Source organism: Strongylocentrotus purpuratus, unplaced genomic scaffold (genome assembly GCF_000002235.5).
Source record: "Strongylocentrotus purpuratus isolate Spur 01 unplaced genomic scaffold, Spur_5.0 spur5_scaffold_8, whole genome shotgun sequence".
In the NCBI taxonomy this organism is placed as follows: Eukaryota; Metazoa; Echinodermata; class Echinoidea; order Camarodonta; family Strongylocentrotidae; genus Strongylocentrotus; species Strongylocentrotus purpuratus.
The window spans coordinates 8,049,564-8,072,526 of NW_022145614.1; the positions used below are offsets into that span (position 1 = coordinate 8,049,564).

The 22,963-nt window shown below is 36.7% G+C and overlaps 2 protein-coding genes across 2 annotated transcripts in view; both read right to left on the minus strand.

The window, feature by feature from the left end:
• Positions 1 to 906: 906 nt before the first annotated feature.
• On the minus strand, positions 907 to 12,815 carry LOC582950 (dermatan-sulfate epimerase-like protein). Its single transcript, XM_782879.5, has 3 exons — positions 12,382 to 12,815; positions 7,421 to 10,981; positions 907 to 6,190 (listed from the first exon to the last, which is right to left on the minus strand). Exons 2-3 carry the CDS (start codon positions 10,779 to 10,781, stop codon positions 5,967 to 5,969), a joined length of 3,585 nt encoding a protein of 1,194 aa, XP_787972.4. The 5' UTR covers positions 10,782 to 10,981; positions 12,382 to 12,815; the 3' UTR covers positions 907 to 5,966.
• Positions 12,816 to 13,997: 1,182 nt separating this feature from the next.
• LOC100891017 (protein disulfide-isomerase TMX3) overlaps positions 13,998 to 22,963 on the minus strand; it is a 32,905-nt gene continuing 23,939 nt past the window's right edge. Inside the window, exons 13-15 of the mRNA XM_030975594.1 lie at positions 21,257 to 21,389; positions 20,421 to 20,489; positions 13,998 to 17,077 (exon numbers count right to left, since the gene is read on the minus strand). Of these exons, the coding sequence (XP_030831454.1) occupies positions 16,856 to 17,077; positions 20,421 to 20,489; positions 21,257 to 21,389 (424 nt within the window). The 3' untranslated portion in view covers positions 13,998 to 16,855. The remainder of the gene's footprint in view (positions 17,078 to 20,420; positions 20,490 to 21,256; positions 21,390 to 22,963) is intronic.

Consider the following 22,963-nt stretch of genomic DNA (forward strand, 5'->3'; position numbering starts at 1 on the left):
CTAACATCCCATTGAAGTCAAAGGCTAGTGAAACATAGACTTAAGGCCCAAGTGCTCAGTGACACATAAACCACTTTTTCTCAAAATGGCCAAAATGGAGTTACGTCTGTGCGTCACTGACCCCTTGATATGTTAATAATACCTATAGACCCTAATTCTTTGTAGCATGTAAAAAATATGCAATGTATGCACAACCTACTATATTTTTACATCAATTCACTGGTATGTGCAAGTATTCTACAATTCAATTATCAAATTTCAAAGACAATACATGTATACAAAAATTACATAAATAAACTTTTAAATTTCAAATCAAACATTCACCAAGAACAAAATATGAATAAAGAAAGAAAGGGGGAAAATTCAAATGATCTTGGAATTCCCAAAGATCAAACTCAATGAACCAAGTATGAAAAAAATGTTTTGAACAAGTTGGTATACATGTATTTCTACAAAGAATAAGAACAAACAAATGTCTAACATTTAGGAGGGGCAGCATGTAGAGTTTGTAGTAAATTATCAAGTAATACAAAAATGATGGAGAGCATTCGGTCCAGAAAAATTTAAATTGGTCAAGGTGGTAAGAAACTTTAAATTCATCGACATTATCATACATTTTCATAACTTTTCTATAAAAAGGCACCTTTGAAAATTCTTCTGTACAAAAAAGAAAGAAAGCGGAAATCAGCCTCATCATTAGTATTGGCTTAAAGCTAAAGAACAACAAATTACAATCAATGAATCAATTCGTGACATTATTCTATAACAATTCCAAAGTCAAGCAAGGGAAACCGCTTGTGCAGTGCTTTGCCGACTGACAAAGGTCTACCGGTAAATAGATTTTGATTAATTTGGATAACGGATGAACTTTACCCTGAATAAAAGTCGGAAGAGACAACCATCACCCTGTATTACTAACTATGATGTTACTTTATAATTCATGTACATGTAGTATATATCGTTGGCTGTCTGCATGAAGACTGAAAGAGCATTGCATTGTCAGTGTGACATTTCACTTTTCACAAATGTTGCAAATGTTAACTAGCAAAAATTCCCATCCACCAAAATGGATTCATTTTCGTCCGTGTGTTGGGAATAATCGGCCGCAAAAATGAAATGATCGCAAAAGAGTTAGGTTCCTCCCTATCCCAATATTATGGTGTAAAAGTTACTACCACATGGTCTACGATAAGTATACAGAAGTGTCAACCCCCAATGATGTATATACTGTACAGGTAGCTTAGTTTATTAAACCCCGACTTGCCACAATTGATCCAATACTTAAAAACTTACATGAACACTTGTCCAAATCACAATATAAGTGGCTCAACAATACTGAAGTATCTTAGTAAAGATTGCAACAGAAGCTTAGCATTTCTCTGTGGTCAGTAAAAGAATTAATTTGGCAAGTGAAAATCTGACAAAAATAATGCATTTTCACATAATCTTACAACTAGGGATTCAAATACTAGCTGCAATTATACGGTGGTACCAGGGAGATGACCCTGACACAACCAAAGACTTTTGTGAATTCTGATAATCCACAATAGTGATTCGATCTAATTCTACTTCATGTTTTTCCAAGCATACATTATATACCTTTTGTGAATCTTCATCACTTTATACAGAAGGAGTGAAAGTTTCACGCATGTTAAGGTTTCCTTTTCCATACTCGACATTCTCCTTCTTTGAAACAGAAACAGGATAACCACTTGAATGGCCAAAACATGTTATTCATGCATCATCCAATCTAAATGTTACTGGTACCACTACCCGATGGAACAAAATTCCTGCATTTCTAAGAAACAGCACATTACTCAAGAAATTAAAAACCTCCTAAAATACACACCTCTAACTATTTAAATGACCTGTATATTAAATAGACTATTGGCCAGCACTAGAATATGATACATGTACTACACATATCCAATTATAACTACCGGTATTGGAGGTACAATATCAGGGCTAAAAGGAGGTGTCCAATCCAAATAGGACTACCTTGCTCTCAATACCCTTAAAACAGTTTTACAACCATAATGAACTAAACAATTGCTATTGTGTAAAGAAAAATAAACACTACATTTAATAGTAAACATCACAAAGAATGTTCATTCTACTCTTAAGCATTCATTATATCTGTATGGTAAACAATACATGTACCGGTAGTTTAATATTAGGTAAGCTACTAGTTAAGCTACAACATTCCTACAATAAAACCCATGTACTGTAACAGCTCAGGTTTATGTTCTTTTAGTACGAGTACACATAGTGCTTTAAGTGTATGCACATTTACCTTTATCTTTGTAAATGTATGTATAATCATTTATAGGATAATATATTTAACAAACTGTAAAGACAAGACAACTGATTTCTTTTTAAACTGATCATAAATTAAATTTCAAATAATAACAAAACAAGGAACGTGTGTAGGCACATTTGTTTAAAAAGAGCTGTGTAAATACCATGATTTGTCACTTAAGATGCAATTTTTTGAATTAAAAATACACATACCAGCTACATGTACATATATTTCAAACTACATATTTATATGAAAAGATAACATATTTTCAAAGTTACAATCTTCCTGTCCAAAAAGGGTCTTGTATAAAATGCACCACATCACAAAATTTGACGGAGCCTTGCATAAATTTTGTTTGTGACTGAGATCACGATCTATCTCGAGAAAATAGCAAATGTTTGTATTTTTTTTTACTCTATCTCTGCAGTGGACAGGTTTGTACAAATCTCTCATTTAAAAGTTAGCCTCATAAGAGCTCCGTGAGTTGTAACCACATCAAACATATAGAGCAAACTGATCATCAAAAATAACAAAGACTTCTTGAAAATTCCTTTTCAAGAAAGGTAAATAGCAAATCAAATATTTATCTACACGAGGTGTACACGTACATGTACATCAAATAATAAAAATAAAGAAATGGTTAACTATAGCACACAGGTGAGTCAGGTATAAATCATTGCATGATTTTGCATATATATCATAATTTTGCTATACATGGACATAATTTCATTATTATACAAATGAATTGAATGCACAATGCGCTCTACATTTCTGCCATTGGCAGTTCCTCACGTCTTTATTTACACATGTCGCTACAAATAAGACATATAAAAGTATTTTATCTATATTGCTGAGAGGATATATCACAAAAGGAAATCACGATTGGATTATACATGTATAGCAGTATAGAAATACAAAAATTTAACAAAATTAGCTGCATCTCAACAGCATGGCACAATGATAAATTATTTTGTCAGAAACACTGCATTTTTTAGAAGACAGAAGTCAACAGTGTACAGATGACAGCATACAAATTCTTAAATATATAAAAGAATCATTTTGTTATGTTATAACAAAGATTTTCAGCCAGTCAGCCAGTGTTCACACAGCCTCCACATATCAGTATCCAGTCAACTTCTCAATACATTCTTGTATTTTACAGGGGCTGGGGGACTACACTTGACAGCCTACATTTGACAACCCCTAATACAGGCTCAAAAATAAATATCTAAATTTACAATTTAATGTTTGTACATGTATATGCGTAGTTTTCACTCACGGGAACTGTAAGTATATTGAAATGGTTACATTCATTTTTTTAAAACAGCTTTAACAGTATTTACAGTACACCTGTAAATACCCCAGTAACACCAACAATACTGAAACAAGACTAACAATAAACTGCACATCCCGTGTCCGGGTGGTCCTTGGACGTCCAATACAGCTGATAGGTCTTCGGCTTGCTAGCCACTGACCTCTTTAACATTAAATAAAACATTTAACTTGTAAAATCCAATTTCTCCAAATCTATTTACCAGTACTTAGAAAAGTCAATCTAATTTGAAAGGAAAAAAATCCTAGCAGAAGAGGCGTAAATATTCACCCCTGAATGATAAATGCCCATAAACCTAAAAAACAACAACATATAATTACAACCTGTACATCACCCCCAAATGGTCAAGCTTTTGGTCAGTTTGGTAGTGTGACAGGTGTAGAGGCCTATCTACATGTACATGTACATGTACATGTTACGTGTAAGCCCAGTTGATCGAGTACACATATACCAGCCTCCACGCATGCAGCCTTCAAAAGTCAGATACTAGTGTACATGTATCACAATACTCATTCAGCAAGGTCAATATGGACAGTTTGACAGGTGGTTCCATTCATATATCAGAAATAACTCTTTCCCCTTTTCAATGGTTTCTACCACTTCCTGTGACTGTGCAGTGTAATATCAGAATAATCATTAAAACCTCAGTGATTCTAAATGTGCATGCATTGAGGCACATTCAGATATGACAAGGTAAACTGCCACCCCCTCCCTCCCCCCTTCTCCAAAAGGTGTATTTTACGTGTCAACTGCTCACAATTAATTACACTTTATGTCATCGCAACAACAACAAACAAAGGCTGCAGTTCAGTTCATCACTGCATATTTAACCAAGGCCATACTGAAGCATTGATGATCAATTAATCAAGGAGGGAGACTGGAGAGGTTATTAAAAATGATAAATAACTCATAAAAGTGTTAACAAAAGTTGATGGAGGTAATTAGGCACTTCCAAAACACAATAAAGGAAGTTATTTGTGTGTGTGTTTAATACAATATGGGAGAACATAGCCTAATTGTGACCCCCTTCTCTCTCTCTCTTAATCTGCGGCTCAGTTAAGTTGAAAGGATATTCAATGTATCATAAACTGCCATTTCAGAAAAGGTAAATAAATATGACCAAATAATCTGAACCGATTGAGTTAAAAAATAAATTGTCTTCCAAATGTCCAACTCTGCAAGAATTTGTAAGCAATGTGGGATTTATAAAAAATGTATCATGTACCTGTATATTAGCACAAATGATATGCACCTGTTACAGATCTACATTGTTGTATTCTTCCTCTCTTTCTTTCTTCTGTTTGTGTACTGACATTGTTCTTTTCCTCTTCCCACTTTGAAGGCCAGATATAATATACACCGCTGCCTAAACACTGGATGTTACATATCAGAACACGAGTCAAGTTCGGGTAGCTAAGATTTAGAAAATGACTGGCAAAATATTTAGAATTACCACTGTCTGGGTTGTATATCTATCATCCACAAGATTTTATGAATTCTAAATGGAAATAGCATTTCAAAATGATTTTCAAACGCAATAATAAAGTTATGCATGATGACCAACAATGAGTTATCGGCTCCTTCCTTTCTCATTTCTGAATACCAAACACAAGCTGGCTTTAAATCCTTCCAATCTGTTTCCCCACGCCTGAGTATCATCTGGCTTTTGTACATTCTTATCTTTTTCAGTATTGTATTGTATTTTATGTACTTCTAAAACTTGCCTGTAAAATCTGAACAACGATTCAACGATTGGCTGGTAGTCATATTTTGTTTTTATACCATGAATTAATTAATAATAATAAAAAACCAACCTTTAACACATGTATCTTCGATATGCATAATAAGGTTGCTTTTTAGTATTATTACACATCACAATATACATGCAAAATTTGCAAATGATCTTCAATTTCAAGTTTCCATATTACATCAAGCACTTATGCAAAAAATATCTTTATTACAAAATGCTTGTATTCTTTTACTAAAATCTATACTGAGCAAAATAAAAAGGCTGTATGCCAACAAAATTGTCTTGATTGCATATCTTAGAACTAGGTTTAAGCATAAAAAGATGAACAACTTGTTTTCATACTTGGCTTTACTGGCTATCATTTCTAAAAAAGTTCCTCACATACCTAAGAAATCGTTCCTAGACACAGAAGTCATTTGTTTCAGATTTCTTTGCCAACTGATCCAGAGAAGTTGGATAACAGTACTCACATGATGGTTTGTGCTTTTAACTATCACTGTTCAGAAGTCATTGAAGATTCACACTTTCGTTTCACATTATGATTAGTACAGAATAAATGCATCAAAATGAAATACTTCCTGTGACTATGTTTCGTTCACAGGCATGGATTTTGTTTCCCTTACATAACCCAGCTGCGTCATGACTGGTCCACAGATCTGCTCAATCTCGGTGATCTGTTCTGTATTGAGCTCCCGACGCCACAAGTCGATGGAACGCTCTGAGTAAGCTAGCTCGTAAGGGAGTTTGTAGACGCTGCTTTTGGCGGCTTGGATTAGTTTTTGAAGGGTTGTAGGCCGCAATGGTATACCTGTTATACATGAGTAAAAAAAAAGTGCAAGTAAATAGCAAAGCAGGGTGTTCAATAACATATTTCACATACTAGCAATGACAATAATATTAATATGCAGTGATTTAACTCTGGAAACTCTATAAGAGCTGTGGTATAATTAAAAACGTTTTCTGGTAGATATCATATAGCAATTAGGTAGATATTTTTAAATGTCATCGGGAATCTCACTCTGTTGATTGCAAATTCAAAAGAGCTCTCATGAATATATTACACTGCAAATAAGGATAATGATAAGTGCCACAATATATATTTTAAAAATTTAAAGTAAACAAATAATCTTCCTTGTGTTAAAAAATAAAAATCATCAAAACTGAGAAATCTGTACATATCTTGCTTTCAATAAAATGTTTCAGATTTCAGAACATACAATCTATCAAAGGCACTCTAATTTCATGTGCAATCCATAGAAGAGTTTTCTCTGCATTTTTAAGCTTTGTTTACATTATTTGCTACATGTTACTATGTACGGTACACATATTTTTTCTGTAAAGTGTAACTCAAAATAAGCCAAAAGGCCAAATGATGTTTCCTCAGTATAATAAATACCTGTAGAGTGTTGATTCAACTACATGTACTTGGAGTTCCATTAGGGAATTATGAACATAAAGTGTAATTTCTATGTCATATTTTATCTGACATGAGCTCTAGGAGGGCTATCAACTTAATATACTAATCAGATACTCTATATACTGAAACCTTAGATATCTTAGAAAATAATGTGGACCTGCCTATTACTTTCATGAATACTATAGCCCCATGATATAGAGTACCGAAGCTGTGACGTCATAAAAATCAATTTTTAGAATTTCTCAATTTTTTCTTCATATTCCGAAAGAACACCAAAAATTATGTCCAAACGTCGAAAACCAATTGAATATGTTAAGTATTGGCCGAGATATGACCATCTGAATAAATATACTCCCCATAGGAACTCAGTGTTATATGCTCTGGCTCCTAATGGTTAGGAGCCAGAGCAACACTGAGTTCCCATAGGACATATATTCATTCAGGTGGTCATACATGTATCTCGGCCAATACTTAACTTATTAAATTGGTTTTCGACAATAGGACATTATTTTTGGTGTTCTTTCGGAATATGAAGAAAAAATTGAGAAATTCTAAAAATAGATTTTTGATGACGTCACACTTCACCACTCTATACATGTACAGTTATACAGTATGTCTCACCTATATGACGGTGAATAGCTTCAGCTGTTTTCTCCGACTCCATGACAAGGTCTTCCACCTTCACCAACTTGAAGGCACCAATTGGTAAATCACTCGCTTTCCGCAAAATGGCTCCAGTGTGCGACGCCCATAGAGATGCCAACAGCCGTAGAGCAGAGTTCTTATTGGCTCTGTATTCCGCACGTAGCTTTTCAAATTCCCAAGCATATTGTCCATTATCATCAACACAAGACTTTTCTGACTGGTCAAACAGGTCCTTGATGCTTTGCTTGACATCCATGGCTTTGTACAATTCCTCAGACTTGCGGAGGTAATTGGCGACGAATGCTCTTGGATCACGCACAAAATGAATGGCATGAAGAGTGTTTTTGAGAACACTGTTGATCCAGGGAAGTTTCAGAGTCCATCCCCCACTTTTGAAAAAGAGAACACCCTGGGCATTGGGGTACTTCTCCAAATGGCTACGCACACTGTTTGGAGAGAAGGTCTTATAAATGATGTCATTGAATTCCTTATTTTCAATCTTTGGTTGTTCTTGTACGGCAAGGAGACGACGTCCTATCTTTTTAGCTTGGATCATTTCCTGGGTGAAATGCACATCTGACTGAGGGTTTTTGTCCGTGATAGAAGACACAAACAACTCTGGGCTCCATCGCATGTCCTGCACCCATTGTTTGAGCTTGACAGAATGAAGAGACTCGCTATCATTCCATTCGCAGGCATCCGTGATTGGGTTGACTTCAATACCGTCACCTCGAGGTAGGCGAGCGTAAATGGAGGGAGCTACCATGTAGATGAAGTCAGGGTTCTCATGAAAGAGCCAGCTGATGAGCTCTGCACCTGACCCTGGCAAAGAAGTGATCACCACTGAGGGCAGCATTTTGTTGTTCAATGTATTGAGAGGTGCTTGGTGTCCAGATGATCGGACAGAGTTCTCTAATTCCTCATCAGTATCACAACCAAAGATTGCACAGTTATTGATAACGCTTACCCATATGATCACCCATACGAAGCAAAGTCCTATGCCGATGGAATGTATTCTACTCCTTGGTCTCAATCTTGTTTTCTTGCCAAACCAGAAAAATGCAAGAGCTGACAAAATAAATGCAATGAATAAGATCCATTTAACGGGTGAGCTGTCCAATTGAGAGGGAGTCTCTGTAAAGAATGACTGTGCTACACCAAACTTCACTATTTCTGATGGCTTGCTCAACCTTTGTACAGTGGCATGACCAGGATACTTGAGGTACCTCAGACGAGCAACAGGATCCGAGTGCTTGGTGCTGACCATCACCTGGTAGTCTTCATCAGAAGTCCCAACAAACATGGTGACTCCATCTTCAATGCTCTCAAGGAACTGCAGATTTTTGAGCTTGATTGATGGACCACAGAGGATATACGCAAGCCTTGTTATGCGGGGCGATAGCTTGAAGGTCATATTCACAAAGCTTGTAGGACGTGCTTGGTACTGAGAGGGCTTCTCTTCTTGGACAGCTGCCACTGTGCTTCTTCCATCTGAACTAATCCAATACATGCTGTACTTTTCTCCATCCATAGTTATACTGGCACCTTGAAGCAAAGATGACAACTTGTCAAGCTCAAAACTGTACTGAACATTGCGAAAGTATGCTGCCAAGTGGGTCAGAGGAGATGATTCGCTTGCTTCCACATGATCAAACACCAAGAGTAGGTTAGGATTCAAGAGAGTTAAGGATCTATAAACAGATTCAAGTTTCATTGATGGGTTGTATGCAGGAGCTGCTTCACCGGCGATGAATACAAAGTCATTTGAGGTTGCAGTACTAATGAGATCTCCACGATACTCAACCAAGTCAGGATTCTTCCAGTCAAGCCATTTTGCACATTCACCAAGCTGCCCCTCCCATGGCTCTTGGCAGTGGCTGGTTGGGGATGGAGCAAATGAGAGAATATTATTGTAATGTGACAGCTTGGAAGAGTAGAGTCCATCAGTCACAAACAGTCGTCCATTGGGCACAAACTCAAAGGTATTCTGATCGGGATGTTCATGCCCTGGGTTAAAGCTATTCCATCCGTTCATCGGCCAAGATTTGTACATGTCCCTCTTAACCACATCACTCATAGCAGCACCCATGAGGGCACCTGACTTGAAGGACAAAAACGTGTCATTGGGGTTCCTTGGATCCGTACTGCTGTACGTCACTACTCCCCAATCAGAGAATACGTGCATGGTAGGTTTCCCACTGGAAGGTGGAGGAACAGCTGGGATGGTAGCATCATACCAGATGTACTCAGTATGTATTGTGCACCACCTCTGAGAATCGGCAGATTTTAGCTTTTCTGTATCTGTCAACGGATCTGGACGTGCATTCCGAATCTCCCTCGCCAACCAATTTCCCCAGCCGTTCTTCATCACATAGGCATCCAGAAATACAGCCTGACTCTCAGGACCATAGAACCAATTGTGGTTAGAGTCAGCAACACTGAGGGTTCTCTGGAACTGAGGTTTAACAGTGTGATAGTAAAACCAATAATGCTCTTTCACCCAGATATCTTTAGTGTGATCAATCCTGAAATGTCTTAAAGCGAGAAAGATATATTGCATCATTGACCTTGATGTATATGAACCATAGGGCACTCCTTCATCAGAGGATCCATCGATGAGGTGGTTGAAAAGCTTCATATTCTGTTCTAACTTATAAACAGCCGTTTCTACCCATGTCTTTGCTTCTTCAAGATGAGCATGCACTACAAGGGCTCCATGCAGGAATGCCAGCAGATTCGTAGCAACATGATTCTGTAGATAAAAATGTCCCCACGAGCGAATCTTTATATACCGATTAAAATCTTTGGTCTCGTTAAATATACGTTGGAGATACAGCTTCTGGCGTTTGCTATCCAGCGTGTTGTATATCCAGTCAAAGGCAGTAGCAAAGCCAGTCAGGGAATGTGCCACAGGGACTTCATCTGTAGCTGCAGCAATAACTTGCCACTTTGGATGTCCAGCCATCAAATCCATGTACTCCAGTAAAAATATCTTGGCCTTTTTATCTTCTGGGTGAAGCACGGTGTACAGCGCCAGGGGAGGTAGATTATTGCCATAATACTCGTTCCATATTCCTCCAAACTTTGCATAGTCCGTGGGGGGTAAGAATCGCTTGGGGTTACCCATCAAGATGGTAACGGCTTCATCGATGACCTTTGTTATATGTTCATGAGTTGTGCTGGCTTTTGCAATCAAGTCTGGAATGTCTCGCTTGTTAAAATACAGCAAAGGGTGAGTAGTATACTTTGGCTTGTAGTTGGAGAAGTCTACTGTCAGTGCATCTATTGCGCACATAAACAGAGACAATAAGAACGCTGATATCACATAGATTTCCATGATGACTCAATAGTTTTATTTTCCTTCTCTCAGCTTGTGTGAGTCTTAGCTTTCCAAAACGATTCTGCTACATGTATCAATTCTTGATTACGAATTCCAGCTGCTTTGTCTGATGTATTCTCGTTCCAAAGTTCTGAAGTATTTTTCCACAGCTGCTCCAAATGTTGCTAGTTCAACATGGTCGAGAAATCCCAGAAAATCTAGAGAAAAAAGAAACATTAAGATTTATAAAATGCTGAGATCTGAGGGCTGCGGCACTTGTTTCAGAGAACAGCTAAAATTCACAAATTAGGTAATAGTTCAATAGGTCACTAATGTACTGGTACCCTGCACAAAATTCATAGCAAATAACTACAACAGGGCCGATATTTCAGTTTAAACACTCACTGTACATGTACTAGCATACGCTTGAAAAAAAAGATTATCAAATTCAGCTGGGGGGGGGGGGGGGGGGGGGGGGGGCTCTAATCCAAAAAGACAAGCAAGCAAGCAAAAGAAAGAATAAACAGGAAAAAAAGATTATCAAATTTGGCGGGGGGGGGGGGGGCTCGTAATCCAAAATGCTTGATGTTTTGTCGAGAGTTGCAATCAATTCAATAGGATCTTATTTAGAGTCTGGATCTACATGTACACATTCATTGTAGATTTAAACATGGTTTTATTATTGCTACTATTGTTATATTAATGTATTTGAATGTTTGGATAATAAGACCATATATCTCAACTCAGATTTAGAATTCTGGGGTGGTATTCTGAAACTCGTTTCATCTCTAATATTGTTGTATCTTTACTGTTTTTAACATTGAAATTCTGAAAATTGTAACTTTTGTCTTTTCTGTTATCCCTTTGCCTGCGCTCAAACTTTGTACGAATGTGCGTATTATTAATAAAATGGCACTTTAATATTCATGCGCATGGAACATACTTTATGACAAGATAATTGGTATATTTTAAAAATATATGTGACGTAATGTATGTCTGGACAGGTTGTGTATCTGTCAGTTGATATTATATCACATCAATTCGAAGAAATTCACAAGCAATATACCATAAATCTTCTAGGGTCTATTTCTAAGACTTAATTACGTTTGACAATATATACAGGACACATACCGGGGTATTCATATTCTTGATCGATGGTTAGTGCTATTTGATAAATACTTTCCGTTAAATCCAAAGGCAGAAGAGAAGTCTTTTTGTTTGTTAAGTGTCCTGACACGTGACCCAACCCCCCCCCCCCCCTTCCCCCATCATACCATGAATTGGCATGATTACCAATGGCAGTAGATTGCAATTAAAACAACGATTAACACAAATTAATAGGGGTCTAGTATTGTTATCATATGCATGGTTATCATATTCATGGTTATCAAGAAAGAAGAGAGAAGTTAATTAGTAGTAAAAATGAGTAATAAACCAGCCTGCGACTCGTCTCGGTCAGCTCAGTGACACAAAAACTTTTTAATTTGACATTTTGAGGTGAACATAGCCGTATGGACTTCTTCTTCGTGAATGAATGTTTGTCATCGCTCAATCTAATAAAAAATATATTCACATCTTGTCCTTTCATTTAAAGTTTTAATGGAAAAAGCATATTTACCATATTTCATTTCATGTGATTTTAGGGTCTATCTTGCCTCGTCTGAATCCATATCGTTGCCAAGTAAGAATGGTAGGATGTCAGCATAAACAAGTGAGCTTCCTTCCGTAATTTTGGTCTAGACTCTACTCTTGTATGGGACGCGACGTGGACTGGAGCTGGAGATAGCGGTAACTAGAGGCAGAGCTAGAGAGCTGTAGAGCATGCAAAGCTAGCTAGCTCGATTATGACATGGAGCGACAATAACGACCAGGGTTGCGCTCCGTTGGCGATGGGAGCGTGGTGCGGTGGGTTCAATACAAATTTCCGCTGGCAGATCGCGTGTACAATTCCAACGCTAGGAATTGACGATGCCACATCAACAGCACTGATCAATCAACCGTGAAATCTGGCGTGGAACATATTCATACGGTGCGATCGTCCAGTTTATTACGTCCGTGCTGTGGTCAAAAATAAAGATAAGAATATTATGTGTGATACCTTATTGTGATACCACGCGATATGCCAACTTCGGTTTTGACTAAGAGTGCGGGTACCCCATATTCAGATAAACATAACGGTAGACAAACACCCGTGAATTGTAGGAATGTATGAGGAATGGATGTCAAAAATAAAGTTTCAAATTACTTTGATTTTTAGACTATCCATCACAAAGTTTCAAAATACTTTGATTTTTAGACTATGATATGACATCCATCATATAGTCTAAAAATCAAATTATTTTGAAACTATATTGAACCAGGGGGTCTCCTCGACTTTCTTTTAGTTCACTTTGTTTTTATCATTGCCATAAAAATAAAAAAAATTGCATTGTAAATGTGTAATGATCTAATGTTATGCTTGATGTTATTTGAAAGAACGAATAAATATCATCTTATCTTATATTTGATATCATAATAGTGCCACAATTTTCATAAAGATCGACCAAAGTAGGAAGTTAAAGATTATTGAAAGAATAGCATTTAAAGAGCATCCAAAGTTGTTACCTTTTATCAGGTTCATTATGTGGTTTTAAATCACTTCCCTGCTTCCTCCCTATATAATCTCTTACTCTCTCTCTCTCTCTCTCTCTCTCTCTCTCTCTCTCTCTCTCTCTCTCGAGATCACTAACCTTTCTCTTTCTCACTTGACTTCCCATTCTCACTTCCCATCTTCTCCAGCCCCTCCTCTATCCCACTATCCCTCTCTCTCTCTCCCTCCCTCTCTCTCTCTCCCTCCCCTCTCTCTCTCTCTCTCTCTCTCTCTCTCTCTCTCTCTCTCTCGAGATCACTAACCTTTCTCTTTCTCACTTGACTTCCCATTCTCACTTCCCATCTTCTCCAGCCCCTCCTCTATCCCACTATCCCTCTCTCTCTCTCCCTCCCTCTCTCTCTCTCTCTCTCTCTCTCTCGATCACTAACCTTTCTCTTTCTCACTTGACTTCCCATTCTCACTTCCCATCTTCTCCAGCCCCTCCTCTATCCCACTATCCCTCTCTCTCTCTCTCCCTCCCTCCCTCTGTTATCTTATAGAATTGATATTTTTTCCTTTTTTTCTTCTGCCTTTAAATATGAAAATGTAATGAGCACCAATCATCCAATGCACAATAATATTCAGCACATTTCAAATAGCAAGACTTCATTATACAAATCTAAATTTATTGTCAGTACTGTTGCAAGTGAACTACAACAAAGTGATATTACAACAACTTACAAAGGGCTCACAGTACAAATCATTCAATTAACATTGATAACAAATCACATTTTTTCTACCAAAAACACATCTTTAAAGTAACAATGTATGGAATAAAATCCATTGACATGGCTCAGATTAATTCAAAAGGTCAAAGAATCATTTGATAGTTTCCCCACACACAAAACTCATGTATCACAAAGAAGGACAGATTTGACTTCCAGTGCAAATCCAAGATTTTGTGTGTATTGGGGGGTCTATACTTCAACAAAAGTCTGACAAGAAAGAAAACAAGGGGGAGGAGGGCGGGCGGGGGATCATCAGATTTGGGGGATGTTGCTTTACCTGAGGAAAATATATGGCAAGCATCTTTCTGCTCTTTTAGAATAATCAGACTATCATTAATTCTTCTCTCTATGATCTGTGTCTACATTGTAAAACCTACATGTAACTTTTGATGTACCATAACCAGAGATGAATCGAAAGAGGACTACAGTGCATTGTGTAGATTTAAATGTACAAACATAAAACCTGCACCTAAATTACACGATGAAGACACCATAACTAATCTCAAATATATCATTTGAGTATCATAAAGCACATAGCAATAAAAACATTTATACTGAAAGGGCATTTATCTAACAATGCATGATAGAACAAACTAGATTGCACTGTTCATAGTGTCGATATCATTTAATCTTGCATACAGTAAAACTAGTCACTTTCATGAATTGAAAACAATGGCCACTTTCACCACAAGAAACATCAGCGAACTGTAAAATTTCAGCAAGGCGTCAGTTATGAATGTGATGCAATTATTTCATAGCATGAATATTTACAAACTCTATTGTGCTCGACAGTTTCTTGTTTTACCGTATATCAACATTTAAAAATGTGCAATTTTGATCATATAAATGCTAATATTTAGAAAAATTATTACAATGCTCTGAGTAAATAGCATTTTGAGGTTTAGAAAGCCCTATTATTGTACTTATTCTACAACTACATAATCATAAAGTCACTTTTACAACAACAAAAACGCTAACAGACGACAGTCCCCATTTACCAAAATTATTCAACTCCTACAATTGTCTAGATTTATTTTCTATTTATCGGGTTGCTCACAAAAATTACATAAAAGTCAAGTATCAAAGTGCATATTACCTGTAAATATGTACAACACACACAAACAAAAACAATGCCTGAACAAATTTATGATATAAAATGAAAATTAAATTTAGGAACATCTCTTTCATAATTTGGGAAGTACATAAATTAATTGTAATCATACCTTGCCAAAACATTTACATGGAATGCATAATTCATCATTTTCAATTGTGTTAATTAACTTCCAACTATTAACTTCCATTAATTTTCTAAGATGCAGTAACAAGTTACACATATGCTAACCATTTTTAAAATAACATCCCATCTTGAGTTGTCAGATTCCTGGAAATAAAAGATACGTTATAAACTCTTCATGACAAGAAATGACTCCATTTTTTAACAATATTTTTGAGTAATCTTTCTGTAAATAGTTTGATAAGTGTATTATCATTTCTTATCCAGTCGTATTTAACTTTCTTGCTTTTAACAATAACTTGGAATTCCAATAACTGCCATGTCATTAGTCAGATGTTTACACCAAATACATCATACATGATGTCAATGTTTTACACTAAAAAGATTGAGCTATCTAATGTTGATGCAGTATATACATGTATGCTTAGTGAAGCTTAATTATATGCTTATGAAAATCAAGCTGGTGATCAAGATAATTATCAATGTCATTGCTCCTACTGACATCCTAATGATAACCATGACCTTAAAAACAAACATCAATCAAGGCAAGCTTCTTTGGTCTATATTACTTTTAAAAAAAAAGAAACTTAAATAGTATAGCCCTAATGAGTTTGTGACTAGCAGCCCTACAATTCCTAACCTGTGACTAGATTTAAATATTTCATTATTTGAAACAGCATTACAACAACAAAAATTATCTGTGATGGTACTTGTGTGCATTCATCTTACGTATTACTACTTTCCAACAGCTTTACATTTATTACAAAAGTGTATCAAGGCTCAGTATACAGTGACATTTTAGTTACAGTTGCAAAGAAAAAAAGGGGCAGGAATCATCAACACAATTGCCTAGAGTTTGAAAGACAAACTATTAAAACCCTGACTACACTACAGCACTGAAGTGTGTATTTCATATACAGCACTGAAGTGTGCATTTCATATAATGCACACTTCAGTTCAGATATAGAACAGTTCAGATATACCGTAGAACTAAATAGTTCTTCAGTCACACTGACTATGAGATCATCCTGGTTCTCCTTTTCTACTCCATGTATTTCTCAGGGTGGCTCACCTAATGTGAACGTAACTAACTTTGATATGTCTCATGACATCAGTCCTATTACTGTCTAAACTTTACTTTTTGTTCTGTTTCCAGACCTTTTCAACAACAACAACAAAATCATGAATATTAAGCCTACTCATTCCTCGACACCATGAGGTTTGACTCTTTCTATTCAATATATGAATTGCACACCGAAGCATGACAAATCATGTGATGGATCACATGATCAGTCACATGCCTTGCATATGTGTTAAAACAGTCATCTGACTACAAAACAGGGAGATGTTTCACAAAACTTGTCATCAGTGTCAAATGACAGTTTTTGTTATAAGCTACTGAAATCCTTACTTCTGATTGGTTATCAGCAGATTTGTCACTGATTTTTTTTTTGTCATTTGTCATTGAGAAAAAGGCTTTGTGAAACGGGTCCCTTGTATGTTACTCTGTCTTCTTATGGCCCGATGGATCTTCATCTTCGATCTCCTCGATCTTCGGTCCGTCCCGATCTCCCTCGTCATCCTCCTCCTCGTCACTGTCAGGGTACTCTGCATCCTCGTCGATGGGCTCCGCGGTGCAGATGCTGTAGCAGATGAAGGTGATGAGCACGGTGGGCAGAGCAAGTAGAAGAGTCATCAGGATTGGATTAGCTAGCCACATCATCTGTGGGGACAATTTTTGTAAAAAGGATTGACCAATTAAAACAGCTGTTTCATTTTGCATCTAAGTTTGGTGCATGGAAAAGGGCTCTCAACACTCTCAAGAATTCTCTTTCCTTCCTTTTCTCTCTTTCTTGTCACTCTTTCTCTCTTTCCTTCTTTTAAGGGGGGCGAGGGAGGAGGTGTGAGGAGGAGGAACTTCCTCCTTAGAAATTAACAATGAATATGTCACTAGGGGTATGGAGATCATAACAATTTGGTTTAGATAATAGGCCCGAGTCGTTTGTTTTGTAACTCTCCTTCCTTCTTTCGTTCCTTTACACCCGCCCCCCTCCCCATCCCCCCCCCCTCCTCCTCTTCCTCCATCTCCTTCATTTCAACATCATGCAATGTACACTAAGAAAGACTTTCATCCATGCTAATGAGACCAAGACATGCAGACACAGCTACACACCTGACATGGCTTGGTCTCATCCGCATCTCTCCTTTCTTCTCTCCATCCTCTCCAATCCCTCCTTCTCCTCTCAGACCACATGCAGCTTGCGACGGGACCTTGCCCTGTGCCTCTTCATCTTTCGACGATGGGGGGCAGTACGGTTGCAATCATAGCAAGCCAAGGCAATGAGCCCCGCAGGGAATACGATGGCCACGCAAGCAATCACAGGCATTGTATTCCACAGCATCTAGTAACATGAAATGATTAACCACAGAAGCACTAATCAAAGACAACACAAAATTGTTAATGCCAGCCAATATCAAGAGTCTGTGTTTCTTGTCTCTTGTGTTTGTAGAAATACATCCAAGATGAATAAACATATGTTTGTAAATCATGCTTCATTCTCAGGCTACATATAATGCAAGGATAGCACACTGGATTGGCATATTACCAGGGAATAGACTTCATCAATCCCCAGTCCCCCCCCCCCCCCACTCCGCGGTCAGAGGGACCGCATTCGTGTTCCCAAAATGTGTCTGGTAAAGGGGTACTTTTCACGCTCCAAAGTCTGGCTCGTTGTACACAAAAATCTGGCCCGTATTGATTTACACACTGGACTTAGAGGGGTGTTTTCAAAAGGAGGGAACATGCATACACGTACCCTAAATAGCAGAGTGGGGGTGGGGGGGGGGGGGCAGGCATCAATCTACAGCACTGAACATAAAGCTGATATTGATGTAAATTTCTGTAAACTATTTTGGATAACCTCTGTAACATCAGGGTGGTCTAAAAACAAACATCTTAGCCGAATCTTGCAGCGTTTTCAAGCAATTGAATGACAATTATTTCATATTCTTGACTAAGATTATATTTAACCCATTGCTCACTTTTCTTTTTTAACCTGTCATTTCAGAATTGAAACATGTCGCTATTACAAGTTTTTAAAAAACACTTACCCCCCCCTCCCCCCTCCCCCCCCCCCCTCCCCTCCCCCCCCCCCCCCCCCCCCCACCTGCCCCCCTGGTTACAAATAGGACACACTAACCTCATCTTGGTTGCAACATTTGGGGGCAATTGAAATACATGAACTTTCAAGAGTGAAATTATGACTTAAAATGCAGTTTGGTTCCACTGATAAACTTGGCATAAAATATCTTTCATAGATATAAACTTCATGATGAAGGTAGCTGCATTCTCTGTTTCATTCTCTGTTAAACTTTCCAATTCTTGGGCAGCCAGGATTTGCTGGCACACATTGCGTTGAATGGCATTAAAAGAATTGAGGTTGTCTCTGAAATTCTATAATCCTCATAGAGGTTTATACATGACTCACCCGTTCCCGTAAGTAATGGGTTAAAAATCATAATAACAATAATAATAATAATAATGATAGCCTAATAGTCCACTCCAAATTTTATTAAACCGAAACGGAAATTCTTTTTGCCCAATTGATCCCTACCATATTTCTAATTATTTTTCTGTAAGTCTGGAGTATATCAGGATAAACATACACATGCATCTTTGCATTTTGGCATGTACATTCACACACTGGAGGCTGGCGAAACAGTCATAAATATAAGTTCGCCAACACCCAATGGGATGTCAGTCAGGTGACCAAGATACCCAGGTTTACATATCCACATGGAATAGTATGCACTCCTGTTTGACACAATCTCCAGTATTAGAGGAACAGTATCATTAAAAAAAAAAAGAATAATAAATGAAAGACAACCAAGACATACATCTACATAAACAAAATATTAAAACAGATCTGAAAAGTAGATGAGAAATTGTTATCTGGTTTGATTTTTCAAATATCTTCATCCACTATAAATCTATTTGAGCAGATATGCTATCGTGATAATGGAGTTGGAATGTTATTTCAAATATGAGTGTTGATCATATTGTGATTATTGATTGAGAGACATTCTGTATATCTCAAAATCCAAGAATATGCTCTTTTTATGTATTACAGTACGAAGTTCTTGTATGACTTGCAATATCATGCATATTGAATTGCCCCATCTAATTCGAGCTGCTGTGCCCTATAGCCACTCTCACATGGTACATTTTTTTATATCACAGACATGATTTGTAGTCCTATAAAGGCCCTACCAGCATGTCTTTCGGAGTATTAAACACAACCAACACAACAGCACAACACGTGAACACACAATTCATTATACAATGTCTACAGGAAAGAGCTCTTTCAAAGGCGTTTCCTTCTTTGCACAACACAAAGAAAGGATTACCCTTAAGAATTAACAATGCCCATTGAGAACATTGAATGGGGGATGCTAGACAAGGGTTGAGGAATTTTAATTTTGAGGTAATATGACTCAGGAAACTAGAGCAGGTTATTTTATCCCAATCTCTCAACTACAAAGATCTGTTGCCTGGGTAACACTAACAATGAACAATCTACAGGTAGGGTCTTTTAAGAGAAGGTTGAGTTTTGGGAACAGGTGAAAAATAATTTGTGATTGTTATCGTTGTTATTATGCAAGTGTGGAAGAACATCAGATAAATTATGTTGCCTAAAAGCATGGCTCTTCATATGCCTTCATATTTTAAATATGGCATGTATTATCGGGACTGATTTTTATGCCACATGTTTGTGTAGTCCCATATACACCTTTCTGTGTACAGTGCTTGTAACTTTACCAAGACTGGGCCAACTTTCTTATCATTTTGATGATTCTACAACCTTTTAGTAAACACCAATACTTATATGCTAGAGGATCAACCTTTTCTGATCAATTCCACACCGTTTCTTTCACAATGCAATCGCATGCCAGAACTCAACTTTATCTTTAAGTTGGAAGAAGCTATGAAAGGAGGAACTTCCTGTGAGGAAGCTCTTTGTATCATCTTTCTATTTGGATTTGATTTGATGGATATTTATACTCACCACAACACTCTTGATGATTTCATAGAACACTCTGTAGATCTTTCTGAAGAAGCTATTGCCTCCTTTAGCCTGAAATAAAAGGGAAAAGATAAATATTATTATTATTATTATTAATCAGGCAAAACAAAGACAATCATTGAATACAAAACAAGAGTACATTTAGAAAAGAGTCACATGGATGCCCGGAAGAGAAAAATATAGGGGTATTGCCCATAGCAGAACCATCATCTGCCATGTATCAGTAGACTGCGTGTCACAAATCAAATATTCAACAAATAATATAATGTATCATACAGTCATTGTTTCATATTATCAGTCTATAATTACAGGGTCACACTTATTTTTCATTTTATATCATTACAAAAGCTTCTTACATTCAGTCTCTCCCTTCTCTTCATCCAGCTTTTTTGCTCTCTTTTCCCCATATATTTCTCTTTTCTCTTCTCTTCTCAATGAATACTACGGGTACTTATGTTCTTCTTTTGGATGGAAAATGAGACAATTCTATTAATCAATTATGTTAATTATGGATCACCTGTGCCATTCCAAATCACACATTATTTTTTATATTTCCTCATAATGTGTATGTATACTATTGTATACAATAGTATTGTTAAATGTTGTTGCATATATAAAGTTTGTTTTTAACTGTTATTTTTTTCTTACAATTCAACCTTACGTCCCACTGACAGATTCTGAATGAATATACAATTCACTAAATAAAATCAGACGATTAACCAGTTGGATATGATTTGATTTTGATATAACACACATTCCCATAGACTTCAGTATAAGTTTTCTCATGCTTAGAGTTCAAAGGATTAACAAAGACTCACCTTCACGGTACCGTCAATGATACCATTCAAGAAGTCGACTAAGGATTCCTCCGTCTGCTCTAGAGGTTCATCTACTTCATAGTACAGATAGGTGACTGGATCAATGATAAAGATACCTGGTACCTCTACTGACCTACACACAAGTCAAAAGTTTATGAAAACAAATGTTATTAACGAAAAATATACAATCTGGAGGGCGTTTCACAAAGATCCTTAAAGTTGAACTTATCTTTAAGTTGGACTTAATGATTACGGAAAGCAGTTAGCATCTTTGAAAATATTTTGTAAAATTTATTTTAAAAGGCATACAATGTTGAGTCAAATCATCCATATTTTCTATTACCAAGGATATTTCATGTTCTTGATGTGGAATTTATGAAGTCTAAAATACTTGAATTTTTACTTTTGAATAATTTTATTTTAAGGCTACAAATGGCTCTCCATATTTTTAAAGTCCAATTTAGAGTTAAGTTCGACTTAAGTTCTGTGTGAAACATCCCCCAGATATTAACCACAGCTTCTTTTATTACACCAAAAGAATAGATAAGCTAAGGACTGAATAGTGATGTGCGAAATACAAATATTGTTTGTTATTATTATCATCATGACTCATTAATATCAATTAGAGGAAACTTCAGTTTGGAGCAGTCTAATTTAATCTATAGTTTTCAGCAAGAGATTTATGTAACAACCCATCTTCACTTTTCACAGAAATTGGAAATATTCCACAATAGAGTACATTGATACATTCTATTACCAGGGGTGATAGTGAACACTAAAAAAAAAAGGGTTCTTTATTTTTCCTCAACCACCCCCCCCCCTAGAGTTAAAAAACAAAAAGGATTTGGGAAAAAATGGCATCTAACCCCCCCCCCCCCCCGCCCCCTTTTGAGTAAGAAAATTGGGGGAAATAAATAAATCAGGAAACCGATTTAAATCTGGTAATTCTCAGGCCTGTATTACATAAAGTGCTGCGTAACTCAACAATCTTGGCAATTATTTGCTCCAAGACTTGAAATCTAAATGTAGAAAGACTTGGGTTCTTGTTTAAGAAGGCAAATGCCTTCAAAGTGCATGGTTTAATTGCTCTTATTCTTATTTATTACATTTCTAGTGCCCTTTAGGAATTAAAATTGCTATGAACTTAATTTTAGACCCCCAATAATCATTTTGTGTCGTGCCCTCTATACAAAAACTCAACTATCCCTTTAAGAAATCTGAAGTTATTACAATTTCTCTTTGTTTATGAAAAAATGCATCATGCAAAAGCAATGACTCAAAATGTTAGGCGACTGTTATATATGCTGGAAATTAAAAACAGTCACCATTAATTTGGTTTATTATTTGTTAATTTAGTATATACGCCCTAATATCTCTCACTTTGGCTGAATCACAACACTTGTAATATGGTTCCAACTACAATTAGCTGTTTGGTAAAGTGCTTGATTATTCAAAGCATAAAGCTGTTGTAACATTTACATCAAAGGGAAATCCAACCATGATAGCAAACTACTCTAGAGAAGAGCAGAAAAACCAGAGAAACAGAATGATGAAAGTTTGACCCAAATCGGACAAAAATATGAGGAAATTATGAACTTTAAAAAAGTTGCAATCACTATAGGTATGGGCTCGTCCAATTGGCAGAATGGGTAATGTCTCTGTTATTAAGTGGTGGATAACTTTCCCATTTGTTCTAGCACACAAAAT